The 14,965-nt window shown below is 46.4% G+C and overlaps 1 protein-coding gene across 1 annotated transcript in view; it reads right to left on the reverse strand.

Moving 5' to 3' along the window:
- SLC22A3 (solute carrier family 22 member 3) overlaps positions 1-14,965 on the reverse strand; it is a 387,524-nt gene that overhangs the window by 140,685 nt on the left and 231,874 nt on the right. The window contains exon 3 of the mRNA XM_075339784.1: positions 13,727-13,881. Coding sequence (XP_075195899.1) covers positions 13,727-13,881 — 155 coding nt within the window. The remainder of the gene's footprint in view (positions 1-13,726; positions 13,882-14,965) is intronic.

Consider the following 14,965-nt stretch of genomic DNA (forward strand, 5'->3'; position numbering starts at 1 on the left):
CTGGAAGGTGGGAAAAAAAATTCCAAGTGTGGTGAAATAGCAAAAATAAGCCAATTCCACAATTGTTTTTGTGTTTTTAAGATTATGAAGATACAAAACTGCATAGTTTTGTTTTATTTAAGTGGGGGGCAAAAATTCAGAAATTTGTAAACAAAATTCCCTTGTAACGCCATTTTTCAAGGCTTGTTTTTGCGGGACAAGCTGAACTTTTGAATGAAACCATAAGTTTTACCATATAGTGTACTGGAAAACAACAAAATAATTTCAAGTGCGAAAAAACTGCAAAAAAAGTGCGATCGCACTATCGACTTGGGATATTTTATTCAACATGTTCACTATATAATAAAACTGATGTGTTGGTGTGATGTCTCAGGTCAGTATGAGTTTGTAGACACCAAACTTGTATAGGTTTACTTTTATCTAAAAGGTTAAAAAAATTCACAAGTTTCTCCAAAAAAAGTGGCACGCTTTTTGCGGCATTTTCCAAAACTCATAGCGTTCTCATTTTTCAAAATCTATGGCTCAGTGACGGCTTATTTTTTGCGTCTAGAGATGACATTTTTAATGATACTATTTTTGTGCAGATGCTACATTTTGATCGCCTGTTATTGAATTTTGCATAAAATTTGCGGCGACTAAAAAACGTAATTTTGGCGTTTGGAATTTTTTTTGCCGCTATACTGTTTACTGATTGGATTAATTGATTTTATATTTTATATATATCGGGCGTTTCTGAACGTGTGATACCAAATATGTGTATATTTTTTAACCTTTTAATTTTCAATGGCCGAATGGGGGGTGATTTGAACTTTTAGGTTTTTTATTTTTTTTTTATTTTGTTAAAACTTTTTTTAAACTTTTTTTTTAGTTTACTAATCCCCCAGGGGACTATAATGATCAGCAGTCTGATCGCTCTTCCATTTTTCCAGATCACAGCTACACAGCTGAGATCTGGAGAAAAGCTGCTTTTCTCTCACGGCAGTCTGCCAGCAGTGAAAGTGACTCATGATAGCTACAAGAGTCATCACATGACCCTGTGCTACTGTACCGCCCCCGTGCCAGCGGCCGAACCGCTCGGATCTGGAGCCGCAGTGGCTCGCATGGTCTCCGGATCCGGGGGGGTCCGTGCAGACACTCGAATTAAAAGAAGAGGGGGGATATGTGACGCCCTGGAGACCCCAGGGGTCACAGGTCATTACATTCACCACATACACCCCACCCCAGTAAGGTACCATCAGTCAACCAAAAGACCTGATTGCCTCCCTCAGAGTAAGACAGGCACACCAGGTGGGCGGAATCAGGTGGATAGACACGCCCTCCGAGGAGTCTGCTGACCTGAGGCAGGAAAACACAAGTAGATGAGGAGATAGAGTTTGGAGAGAGGAGTGACAGGAGCGCAGTTCTATTAGGGGCCTGGGTTGGAGCCTAGGACCCTAGATCAGTCAGGCAGGCAGACAGTAGTGGCCGCCTGCAGGAGACCGGGAATACGACCGGTAGAACCGTAAGGGACCGGGACAGGGTAGTGGCCCGCCGGAACCGAACCGGGGGGCCAACTGGATACCGGAGTACCAGGCACGGTATTCAGACCCCGAACTAGGCTATAAGCCACCACCATTGTCAAATCAACTGAGTGCAGTCTGGACCTCAGGGGTTCATTCCCACCTAAGTCCCGATTGAAGGCAACAGCCCAACCCGTCCGGATAGGAGCTACCGCCAGAGGCCAGAGATCCAAGGGGCCAGCGTCTGCGGGCAAACGGGCTCGTACAACACATATACACCGGGGAGCGGGCTACCAGTGCTCAGGCACAGTAGCCAAGATCACATACAGGTGCAGGAGAAAGGCAGACATTACCAACCGATCTGGAGAAACTGCAGCTGGCTGCGGGCCCCGTTCGTCACCTCGTTTGGTTTACCAGTGACTCTGTGTGGTTTAATCGTGAGTACACCAGTGCCCTCAGGTGCTGCACCGCCACCTTGCGCCCTGCACCCCGGGCCCCTCGCCAAGCGGGCCCCGGAACCAACATCCCCTACCCACGGAGGGGTCAACACCTAGCTGCGCCCCTACACTGCTCCCGGGAGTCCCCATACCTTTACCGCAGTGGTGGTGTCCACCATCACCACAACCCGTTGGTGGCGTCACGAACTTTGCAATACAACCACCCCACCACCCCCTGCGTGCACCGCCACTACACCCTTCCAGAGCAACGTGACCCCCGGGTCCTGAGGCGCTCGAGCCACTGACACACGCGAGCCCGGACCGGAGCGGCTCGGTGGTCGCAGCCGAGGCTGCGGGGCGGTAGAGATATATATGCAAGGGAGTTAGAAAGTTCGTAATGCCACCCACGGTGCATGGTAATGTGAATGACCACCGCTGCTGTTGGGGAGACCGGTGACGATGGTGCAGCAGCCAGATGTTTAACCCCTACGTGGGTAGGGGGTTTGTGTCCCAGGACCCGTTGGATGGTTGGTGCTTGGGGTGCCGTTGGAGATAGGAAAAGGAGTTTCCAGTGTACGTAGTCGAGGAATAACAACACCGACAGCTTGTAAACCAGAATTCTGAGCACCACTGCAGCTTGTAGGGAGCACGCTTGGGTCCGTGCCCTTGGTGTTGCAGTTACCCTGTGGCCATTTCCTTGGCACCTTTGTCTCTCTTTGGACTCTCAGGTATGAAATGCTTCGGGTCCTGCTCACCCGTATAGTTAACGGAGTAAGCTTGCTCTCAGGGTTCATGCGTAGGATTTCTTTGGACTGTATTGGGAAAGTCCTATCCCATCGGTGCACTAGTACCCTGATTTTGGAGTAAGTTGGGAATGAATCTTGAAGTCTTCACCCCCATCGGGTAAATTACCGGAACGCGTGAAGCTACTTTCCGGCCTAGGGTCCACGTGCCCTGTCGTGCCCTGGCACCTGCCCGGTAATAGCTCAAGGCCGCCGGCTGCCCTCCTCGGCAGTCCGTGCCCCTTGACACAATCCCCTGCGACCAGGGTTCCAGCTTCTATCAGGCCCAGACCAACGTCTGCCACCTAGTAACTAAAGGAGCCCTGCTCCAGGCCGGAGACCTCTCTCTCAGAGAGTCACCTGCACCTCCTTCTTCTCCTGGTTCACTTTGCTCTCTCCTCTGCTCCACTGTCACTTTTCCACTTTCCCCTTTCCAACCCCCCATATGGGCGGCCCTATTCCCTTCAGGCCCCCCAATGATGTGTCTGGTGGGTACAGTGTAAAGTGTTCCTAGGATTTTGATTGGCTAAGCTGTTAGCAACACCAAAGGACCAGGACCCGTAACCAAGGAGGAGTGGATACTGTGCTGAAGGGCAGATTGCACAATAACCTGTGACGACCTGATAGGCCAGGGCGTCACACTACCATGGCAACCATCGGAAGTCACGTGATCACATTCCGTCACTTCAAATGGGGGTGGATAAGTTATCCTTATGGCAGTGCACTGATTCATCTCACTGTCAGAATTTGACAGCGAGATGTAAGGGGTTAATAGGTGCGGATGGAACTCAATTCCACTCGCGCCTGGCATGCACACATGTCAGCTGTTGAAATCAGCTGATATGTGCACGGATCGCTGCAGACTGCCCACGGCAGCCCATGGGGATTAACCTCGCACGATCCATGACGTACCTAGTACGTTAGTAGGTTAGTCCTCTTAGTGCACTTGAAAATACAATCAGGTGATTGCTTTTGCGATATACGGCAAATGCATATGAACGCAAGCCACAGTCTGGTTTTCACAAGGACTAGAGAAGATGAGGGTAGAGAAAGCAGAGCCATTGTAGGATTTTACAACCTGTGGATCAGACACATGCTAGACACATTGGTAACCATCAAGAGAAGGGCTGGAACAGGGTGCAGCCATAGTGGAGGACCAGACATGACACGGGTTTGTAAGAACAGGCACATATGGGTTAATAGGGAGTTTGAGTAGGAAATGGTTAACAATGATTTTGTCAATTTTGCCCAGCAGGATATGAAGGGAGTTATAGGGATTTGAGTGGGTCACATGGTTTGGGACTGCTATAGGATTGGTGGGATGTTTGTAGGAAGGGGTGTGGAAAAGAAGAAGGGTTACCTTGATAAGTAGAGGAATGCTACGTTGGGACATCCTGTCTTGTGGATCAAGGACCAGTCAATGACATGGACCCCGCGGGGGCATCTGTGCTGAGGACGATGATGGAGGAGCGTGGCTGTGAGTGGCTGAAGGAGCAGCTGAAGTCTTTGTAGAGGCAGAGGGATGAGCCAGCCTGCCCGCCCACCAGATTTCGGTGTCCACCAGAGTACTTGAGCCTCGAGGTCCCCCAGCAGCAGAGGAGGATGAGGAGACCATCAGTATCTCCTCCAGCAGCAAGTGAGCAGCATTGAGGGAGTGAAGATGGGGGGCAGAGTCACTGCCCATGTCGGCAGGGACCATGAAGCTTCTATCACTGGCGGTGAGGCCCCCTAAGGTGTCTGGAGCAGCGCGAGTGGGTCCTTCAGCATTAGGTCTGGAGGGTGCTGCAACACATGAGGAAAGCCGGCGCAGGAAAATAAATGCCTGTTGGCCGCAGGCGCGGCCTAGGAGTAGCAGGCGTGGCCCAATAACGTCACGAGGGGAGCGAATAGCTCCGACAATTTTGGGTGATGGATTTCCAGGGAGCAGCGGTGCTTGCCCTGAATCGGTGCTACGTCGCCAGGGCAGGGCACATCAGTCAACCACCAGCAGTCGGGTCCAGTACTGGTTAGGGGGGCTTGTGCACAGCATGCACCCTGCACGGAGAGCAGTCAACGAGGTCAAAGGATGGTGGGTCAGGAGAGGATTCCAACATCCAGGAGGAGTGAGTCCCAGATGATGGTCCTCGGGTCTGATCCAGTATAATAGTTGGTCCGGCATCCACGCAGAGTCAGTCTGGTGAGAACCCCCTTTATGTTTGCCCTCATCATCTCAGGTGCAGGGCTTTGGTGAATTTGTCGGTCAATTTTTAGCTAGTATGTGTGGTGTTATGGCTCATTTAACCCCACAATGGGGTTGGTCAGTTGTCTCCAGTTAATGCATGGATGGGTAATAAGGGTATCAATTCAGTAGTTTCTGCTACAGTGTCTCAGGTGGCGCTGTCGGGGTTGGGGTCCTCGGGAGGGTCAGCAGACCCTGGTATTAAGTGGGACAATGCAGAGCGGGGTGAAGTGTATGTCTGCTTTGATGGGCTCCTCGAGGCCCACCTAAAGCAGGACACGCGTGCAAAAATTTGGAAGGATGAGTATGCTAAAATTTTTCGTTGCTCTACTTGGCAAAATTCAATCTGGATAAAGTGAAGCCAGATGAGAGTAAGAAGGAGGAGGAAGAAAAACGGTGGTACCGTATTATACCTCGAACCTTTTCAAACTGGCATTTGCCATTTTAGCCATTGTGATTGGGGAAAAGGCGCCGCAGAATTGTTCCCCGTTATTTTGCTATATGAATTCTATAGGTGAGGCTTACAGGGTCTATTGCAGCACTGCTTGGCTTTGTTATGACAATCAGTTCAGCCAAAGAAAAGCTTTTACACCAGATCTTCGGTGTGACCATAAGACCATCATGTTATGGAGGCAACTTATGGGAGCTCTGCAGCCTTTTCAGTCGTGGGCTGGGGGGTCAACATCCATTTCGACATCCTTGGCCTAGCAACGACCCAGTTGCTCTTAGCAGTTTAACGACAGTCAATGCCGATATGGCGCATACTGTCAAATTATACATAAGTGTGCCTTCTGCGGTGGAAATCATGCACAATCTAAGTGTTTCAAAAAATCAAAAGGAAGTACCGGAGATATTAACCAGAAAGGGAGCGACACCGGTGAGAATTGAAGCGATTCTACCTTACTTAAGGGAGCATCCGAATAGTGCTGCGGCAGAGTTACTGGAGAAAGGTTTTAAAATCCCCTATTTGCCGGACGCTACAATTTTTCGCCCAGATAACTTGAAGTCTGCACAACTCCATCCATCGATGGTGTCAGACAAGCTTCTTGAGGAGGTGACCCTGAGGCACATGATGGGGCCATTTAGAAAGCCCCTATGGCCCCATCTGCGGGTTTCTCATTTGAGAGTGGTAGCCAAAATGGAACCTAATAAATTTAGGCTGATACATCATTTATTGGGCCAGTCGGTAAATGATAGCATCAGTGACGAGTTGAGTACAGTATTCTACGTGTCTTTTGATAAAGCCTTGGTATGGTTGCAGAGGTGCGGGTGTGGTGCTCTGATGACCAAAACTGATATTGAAGCCGCTTTTCGTTTGTTACCGGTACATCCTTAATATTTTCATTCGTGCGGTGTTTGTGGAATGACAAATTTTTTGTAGACTGTTGTTTGTCGATGGGATGTTCGATTTCATGCATATTGTTTGACTGTTTTAGTACCTTTGTGGAATAGGTGATAAAGCAGGAATCTGGAGTAGTCAGTGTTGCACTACCTGGATGATTTTTGTGCCTGTGTTCTGCAGACTCCGATCGTTGTTCTTCGATACTTCACACAATTGAGCAGGTGGCAAAAAGGTTTGGGATCCCTCTAGCGCCTAAAAAGATGGAAGGCCCATCCACGACAATATGTTTCTTGGGGGTTGAATTCGGTTGCAATGGAGTGTCATTTACTGATGTATAAGATTAAGGATTTGAGATCGGAGGTACAGGCGGCTTTGATAGGCAAAAAATTGCGTTTGCATCAGCTCCAGTCATGGTAAGGAAAGCTGAATTTTGCATGTCACATTATGCCCATGGGGCAGATATTTTGCTGGCGGTTGGCAGCAGCCACCACCGGAGTGCGGCACCCGGGTCATTTTGTCCACCTGTCGGCTTGTCAAAAGGCAGACTTAAGGATTTGATCTTCCTTTTAGATCAAGTTTAATGGAAAGTCCGTTTTAATGGAGGACTGGGTAGATAGCTCAGATTTAGAACTATTTATGATGCCTCAGGTGCGCATGGTTTCGGCACTTACTTTCAAGGAAAGTGTTTCTCGGGCTCATGGCCAGAGGTGTGGAGGGAAATAGGTCTGGTTTAGAATTTGGCTCTTTTGGAGTTATTTCCTATTGTAGCTGCCACTGAGGTATGGGGCGAGGCATTTCGCAATAGGAGGGTCAAATTTTGCTGCGATAACATGGCAGCCATGCATGTTATCAATAGTTTGTCTGCTTTCTCCCCTCCGGTGGTGAACCTACTGTGGCATTTTGTCTTGAGAGGTTTAGAGCTCAAATGCATGGTTGTCTGCAAAACATGTGCCGGGTGTACATAATTGCTTAGCGGATGACATTTCTCGTTTCCAGTGGGACCGATACACTCGTTGGCTCCAGGAGCGGAGCAGCGTGCCACTACCCTTCCAGGATCATCTATGGAATCTGGTATCCATGTAGCGGTTGACATAATGATGCAATCGGTAGGAGAAGCGACGAGGGCAGCATATGATGCAGTATGGAAGGAGTGTTTGTAATTTTGTAGGTTGGTGGACAGAAAAGGGGTGAGTAGTCATCTTTTCACATTGTTGTAATATTTTATCGTTCATTGTTTTTCAAGAGCAGTGTCAGGATCAAACATAAAGAAAATGGCAGGCTTGTCGTTTTGATTTAGGTTGAGAGAGATAGTGGATGTGACAAAGGATTTTTTAGTTCAACAAAATCCATTTTATGGGTAGGACCGTAGAATACCAGTTTCTTTTGCATTGCTGGGGTCCATGTTAGATGTCCTGAAAGGGGTCTGTGTAGATAAATATGAGGTATAGTTGTTTCAAGTCGCCTTCTCATTGACACGTTTTGGGACCTTCAGAATTAGTGAGTTGATCAGCAGAACGGTGTTGTCACAGGATGGGTTGTTGTTCGGAGACGTGGAATTCTTTCAGAATCGGGTGATTTGTGTTTTGCAACGGTCCAAAACGGACCAAGCATGCAAAGAACAGAAGATGGTTTTGTTTGGAGTAGCGGGGTCTGCAGCGTGTCCAGTACACCGGGTTGGTTAATATGGGTCCGAGAATATTTAGTGCGGAAGCATAGAATGGTGGACTCATTTTTAATTCACCAGAATGGGAGGGCTCTTTCCATATTTTAGTTTGTGGCGCTTTATTTCGGAAGGTTTTAACTTGGTTAGGTTTGAATCATAAGGAATTTGCGTCCCATTCTTTCTTGAGGCGGCAACAGAAGCAGCTCGGTGGGGGTTAACTAAGAGTGTGGGGAAGCTGATTGGTCATTGGGAATCTAATAGGTACAAGTCATATGTACGTCTGTAGTTTAGCAAATGTTGGTTTTGTTGTCTTGTTTCTTGTGGTGTGTCTAATTTTATTTTCTACAGATATGGACGCAAGTTTAGTATGGATTATGGGGCACTTGATCATGTACTGGGGCGCACTTCAAGGGCACCAAAGGCCTGAAGGTAGATTTTTAGGTCCCAAGAGAGAGAAGGCAAGTGTGCACTGGATTGAAATTAGGGGCATGCTATGGAATGAAGTTTTACCTCAACTCCATAATTATGCTAGACTGGATCGCCCCCCGGATGTTTTAGTGTTGCATGTTGGGGGTAATGACCTAGGTGTCCGATCATCTAGGGACTTAGGTATATAAAATGTATTGAGGCTTCAGGAACTATTTGCTAAGGTGGTCATAGTATGGTCAGAAATCGTGGTGCGCCTTACTTGGTGGAATGCTCGCTCGGTAGACAGAATTAATAGGACGAGGGGGAGAGTTAATAGATCCATTTCCATATTTGTGAGCAGAAATGGTGGCGTGGTTGTGCATAATAGCGAGTTGGAGGTACCTGATTCGGATTTCCTACATGAGGATAAGATTCACCTAAATGATATGGGCTTGGATTTATGGAATTTGACTTTGAAGGAAGGAATAAATAAGGCGATAAAGGTGTGGCGGAACTCTCAAGTAGAGATGAGCCACCCCCCTAGTGTTTGAGTTTGGTTCGGTTCGTCGAACAGCGGGTGTGTTCGTCGAACGTTCATCGAACACCGTCGAACCCCATTGAAAACAATAGCAGGCAAACACAAACACAGACAAACACATAGAAAACACCTTCTAAGGTGTCCCAAAGGTGACTCAGAAGACACCACAAACACATGGAAAAGTGACAAGTACATATACTCATGCTGAAAGAAAAGAGCTGGACGAGTAAAAGGAGGAGACAGAGATATAGGCATGTCATGCCCTTCTAAAATCATGTAAAACACAGCAAGTGGACTCCAACAAGACTCTCCATTTTTTAAAAAAAATTTGGCCACAGACACCACTTAAGTGGCATCAATTGTCCCACAGTTGCAAACTTAAAATGTTGATTTGCATGAAGCAAAATCAAAAATCTACAATCCTTTCGTCTCCCCAGGATGACACAAAGGTAGAAAAGTCCTTGTGGATCCACGACTTCTTCATCTTGGATCATTTAAAACAAAGCAAGTGGACTCCAACAAGAGTCTCCCTTTTTTCCAAAAATGTGGCCACAGACACCACTTAACTGGCATCAATTGTCCCACAGTAGCAAACTTCAAATGTTGATTTGCATGAAGCACAATAAAAAATCCAGTAGCCTTTACTCTCCCCAGGATGACACTGGGGTAGAAAAGTCCTTGCGGATCCAAGATTTGTTCATCTTGATGAACGTTAGTCTGTCCACATTGTCACTGGACAGACGCGTGCGCGTATCTGTCAGCACACCCCCAGCAGCACTGAATACACATTCCGAAAGAATGCTGGCTGCGGGACACGACAAGATCTCCAAGGTATAAGTGGCGAGCTCAGGCCATTTTTCCAGATTGGAAGCCCAAAATGAGCAAGGCTCCAGTTGCACAGTCATGGCATCGATGTTCACTTGGAGATACTCCAGTATCATCCTCTCCAGGAGTTGACTATGTGTCAGACTTCTTTGTGTCTTGTGGCCTTGCAAATAATGGTCTTAAAAATTCATGAAACGATTCAATGAAATTGCTGTTACCACCAGATACGGTGTTGCTGGTACAGTTTGAGTGATGACTCGACAGTACCACCATTGTTGGCAAGTTAGAACTGTGAAATTCACTCTGTGCTCCACTGGTGTTTAGTGGAAAAGCCGAGCTAAGATTGTATAACAGCTTCTGCTGATACTCCTGCATACGTGCGTCCCTTTCTATGACAGGAATTATTTCGCCAAATTTTGACTTGTACCAGGGATCTAAGAGTGCGGCAACCTAGTAGTCAGCATTACTTCGAATTCTGAGAATCCGAGGGTCATGTTGTAGGTAGTGCAGCAAGAAGGCGCTCATGTGTCTTGCGCATCCAGGAGGACCAAGTCCTTGTTGTGTTGGTGGTGACGAGGTGAGAATCATGCTTCCTTCCTCTGCCCTCTCCCCCCAACCTTGCACAACAGAAATGTGATCAAGGTCTCCCTCATCTGTTGAGTCTTCCATGCCCATTGCCAGTTCATCCTCAATCTCTTCCTGGGCTCCTGCACCTTCCTCAACAAATTGGCTGCCACCAAGCCATACAAGGCATGTGTGTCACATTCCCCCGGTGTTGAGTAGGGTGTCCCTGGCAAACTGCTGGTCTGTGAGGAAAGTGCAGGCAGAGACATAATGTTGCCTTCATCAAAAGGTGGTGCTCTCGATGTCTGAGAGAGCTCAACACTAGCAGCTGTTTCCACTTCCAAAACAACTGGCGACCTGCCAATCACACTGCCTGTTGCGGGTAAAGAGGTGGAAGGTCTGCGTCCAAAAGGATATGTGACTGCTGTCCCCACAGTCACAGAGGATGAAGAGCACACGGATGCACTTGATGGGGCAAACGGTGGTTGGCCCGCTCCGCTAGGACGCATTGTAGCACAGTGAGCTACCCACTGCGACTTATGCTCCATATCTATGTGACGGTTCATGGATGAAGTACTGAAACTAGTGAGTTTTTGGCCTCTACTTAGAGATTGGCAAAAAATCTTACAGATGACACGAGTTGGGTGATCCTTTGCAATGTCAAAAAAGGACCAGGCTAGGCAAGGCTTAGAGCCCATGCGACCTGCAGAGTCACCCTGACTTCTGCTCAGAGGCAGAGTTGTGGCTGAGGATGCAGTTGTTGACGTGTTTCCAGTACTTCATCTCTGTCGAGGAAGGCGCAACCTAACCTCGTCATCAGTAGTATCCTCCTCCATCTCCTCTGCTGACCTCATCGACTGGCTGACTATGGGTTGACAGTAAGTGGGATCTCCAACCTCATCATCACCCTGTGTGTTCTCACTCCCCTCGTCCTCAGAGCCAACCTCTTCCTTCCCTGACCGAATAGTCAAGTTGTCATTCCAATCAGGTATCTGAGTCTCATCATCATCAGCATGTTCCTCATTATCTCCACCAAGAGGAGTTACAGTTTGTTAATGAGGGTCTACATTATGCTCAGAACCTTCTTCATCTGGGCCTGGATCCGACTCACAAAGCTTCTGGGCATCAGTGCAGATCATTTCCTTGTCTGGACTCACTGCAGCTTTGGGGCAGACCTCTGAATCCCAGGCTATAGTGTGACTAAACAGCTCTGCAGACTCCACCATCTCTATAACCCCATACTCAGCAGGGAGGGTGGAGATTTGAGTGCTTGTAGGAAGCAAGTGCGATTGGGGTAACACCTCAGAGGACTGGAGTATTTGGGATGTTGATGAAGTTGAAGTGGAGGAGGGGCCACTTGATGGAGCAGTTGAGATCCATTCAAGCACCTGCTCTTTTTGTGGCTCATCTACATTTGGTAGCGATGGTTGTGTCCGTAAGAAAGGGATCATATCAGATTGTCCACGGAAAGAAGTAGACATCTTATTTTGGCTGGAAGATGGTCTTTCTTCAGCAGATGTTACTGTTGCTTTACCACCTACCCCAAGGACACAAACTTTTTTTTCCTTTCCAACACGCCTGTTCCCCTTTCCACCAGCATCTGGCCTTTTGCCACTCATTTTGTATGTGAACAAATTGGCAACTGTTTGTTGCAGTTAAATATTGGCTACTACAGATGGAGAGGTGGGGTATCTTTCTTGACATCAGTGCTACGCCACTGACTATCACACACTGATACTATGCCCAAGGGATTGCCTGGACTAACTGCAGTTAAAAATTGGCTACTACAGATGGAGAGGTGGGGTAGGTTTCTTGACAGCAGTGGTACGTCACTGACTATCACACACACTGATACTATGCCCCAAAGAATTGCCTGGACTACCTGCAGTTAAAAATTGGCTAGTGGAAATGGAGAGGTGGGGTAGCTTTCTTGACAGCAATGGTAGGTCACTGACTATCACACACACTGATACAATGCCCCAAAGAATTGCCTGGTATACATGCAGTTAAAAATTGGCTAGTAGAAATGGAGAGGTGGGGTAGCTTTCTTGGCAGCAGTGGTACGTCACTGACTATCACAAACGCTGATACTATGCCCCAAGGAATTGCCTGAGCTGATTTAGACAGACGCTGTGAAAAACCCTTGCCCAGCGCTGACACAGACCTGCCTAGCAAAAATGGCTATGAACTGCTCTAATCTAGCCCTGAAAAGGGCTGAAATTACAAGTAGTCCCTAATCCCTAAACCGATGTGTAGATTGCACTGTATAAGTGTATAGCGCCCACAACAGCAGCAGCAGTGGGAGCGGTGACTGACACACACCCGCAGCACTGATATAATGGTGGCGATGGGGAAAAGACATGTGACATGCACAGCCAATGAAACATGGCCCGTCCCACTGTACGTGCGGTTAGGAAAAAACAATGGCGATCGCCATTCTTTCAGCACTCAGCAGCACTGATCTAAACCCCTTCCCCCCCCGCACACTATACATTGAATATTGATAATATCATTATTAACAGTGACTGACAGTATTACCGTGAAAAGCCAGCTACTAACTAGCTACGCTTTTGGTGATTGAACCGTTATCGAATGGTAACTCGAACAGCCAAATGTGAAGCAAAGCGTTTGAGTTCGTCGAATGACTCGAACATCGCCCAAAACAACTCGAATTTGAAATTGCTGAACGGTTTGATTCAAATATTGCTCATCTCTAATTGTGACTTCAAAAGCGTATGTGCAAATACGCTCAGTATTTTTTTTTTTTATCCTCGTAAATTAAAATGCATAATGTTCAAATTTGCAGAGACCTGCAAATTTCAGTAGATTTGACCCACAGTGGATTTTCAGCGGATTGATCATCATCTCTAGATTTAGCTTCTGAAATCTGCCATTATATAATATATTCAACTATACATGCCAGGCAAATTTCCAGTGTCGTTACGTCCTAGAATTACCAATGAGATCATCCAGTTTTCCTCAGTCGCCTCCACATTACTCCAGTTACTGTGCAGGCAAGTGACATTCTAACAAGACACATTGATATTACTTTATTTTGCCTCATTCATTATTTGCATCATAAGCAAGCTTATAACGGGAGTAATATCAGAAGTGCCGAATTCCAGTCTTGATGAATTAGGACCCTAGTGTCCACAAGATTAGTGCATGGCTTGTCCAATGCTCATACAAACAGACTCCTAACATCTTTATAGTATCCTGGAACAGCCATTTTAAATACTGACAACTTATCAAGTTTAGTCTTTAAAATAAAGCTTTATGCTCCTTTTTGGGTTAAACAGATCACTTTAACATTTATTCATATGTTTTATTTGCCTACAGTAGATAAAAGGTGTTATCTGTATTTTACCTTATACTGTAACATAAAAGATATGTCTGTATCAAACTATATTGGTTCATAGTTTTACCTAAAATAATAATGTGATTACTTACTAATAACATAGCATGTCATCCAGGTTCCTTTCCCAAAAATACCTTGTAGAAAGCGGAAAAACACCAAAACGTAAAAGTTTGGTGCAAATGCTACAACAATTCCACACAATCCGACTCCAAAAGCTGAAATCAGGTATGTGACTTTTCTTCCATATCTAATATTAAAAGACAGAAGATAACAAACAGGCGTCATTAACAAAATGGATTTTTTTCATGAACAATTATTTTTTTAAAATAATTACATTTAAAGGAACCCTGTTAGGTGCAATATGCACCAAGAACCATGAGCAGTTCTTGGTGCATATTGCTAATCCCTGCCTAGCTGTCCCTGTATACACTAGCATAGATAAAGGGATCTTTAGAAAAGGTATTTCTAAAGATCCCATATGATATGCTAATGAGGCCATTGACTAGTCACAAGGGCATGACGTCTCCTGGCTAGTCGACCCCCTTAGCATGGTAGCACGCCCCTGTAAGTGTACTAACATGCTGATGAATGTGCAGTGTCAGAGGATGGTCGTGCTCACCTCTATGCTGCCATCACGTCCGAGTCATGGATTTCGTCTCTGTCCGTATGATCCCAGACTTTCGGTCATGCGCACTACATGGGTTTGAAGCCAGGACTCATTCAAACTCCTGTTGTTCACATGACCGAAACTCTGGGATCATGCGCACTGAGACAAAATTCAGGACTCGGACGCGATGGCGGCGGAGAGGTGAGTGAGATCATCCTTTGATGCAGCATATTCATTAGCATGTTAGCACGTCCACAGGGATGTACTAACATAGTAAGGGAGCCGACTAGCCAGGGGAAGTCACATCCTTGCAACTAATTGCTGGCTTCATCAGCATATCATATGGAATCTATAGAAATACTTTTTCTAAAGAGCCCTTTATCTATGCTAGTGTATACAAAGATGGTTAGGCGGGGATTAGCAATATGCACCCAGAACTGCTCGTGGCTCTGGGTGCATATTGCACCTGACAGGTTCATTTTAAGAAGATACACATAGAGCTTTAATAGATTGGTAGAAAGTAGTTTTATGATAGAATTCGGTATGTCAAACCATGGTAATAACCTTCATAATCTTGTAACGAAATACCGAATCCTACAAAAAATAGTTAAAACTGCGAATAAAAACACAAAATAAATAATCCAATAGAATAAAGTCTTTAATTAGCACAGAGTTTAATAAAAAAAGAAAAAAAGATGGGAGCAAGGTGCAAGACTAGTGACTA

The sequence above is a fragment of the Anomaloglossus baeobatrachus genome, chromosome 3, assembly GCF_048569485.1.
Source record: "Anomaloglossus baeobatrachus isolate aAnoBae1 chromosome 3, aAnoBae1.hap1, whole genome shotgun sequence".
Lineage (NCBI taxonomy): Eukaryota > Metazoa > Chordata > Amphibia > Anura > Aromobatidae > Anomaloglossus > Anomaloglossus baeobatrachus.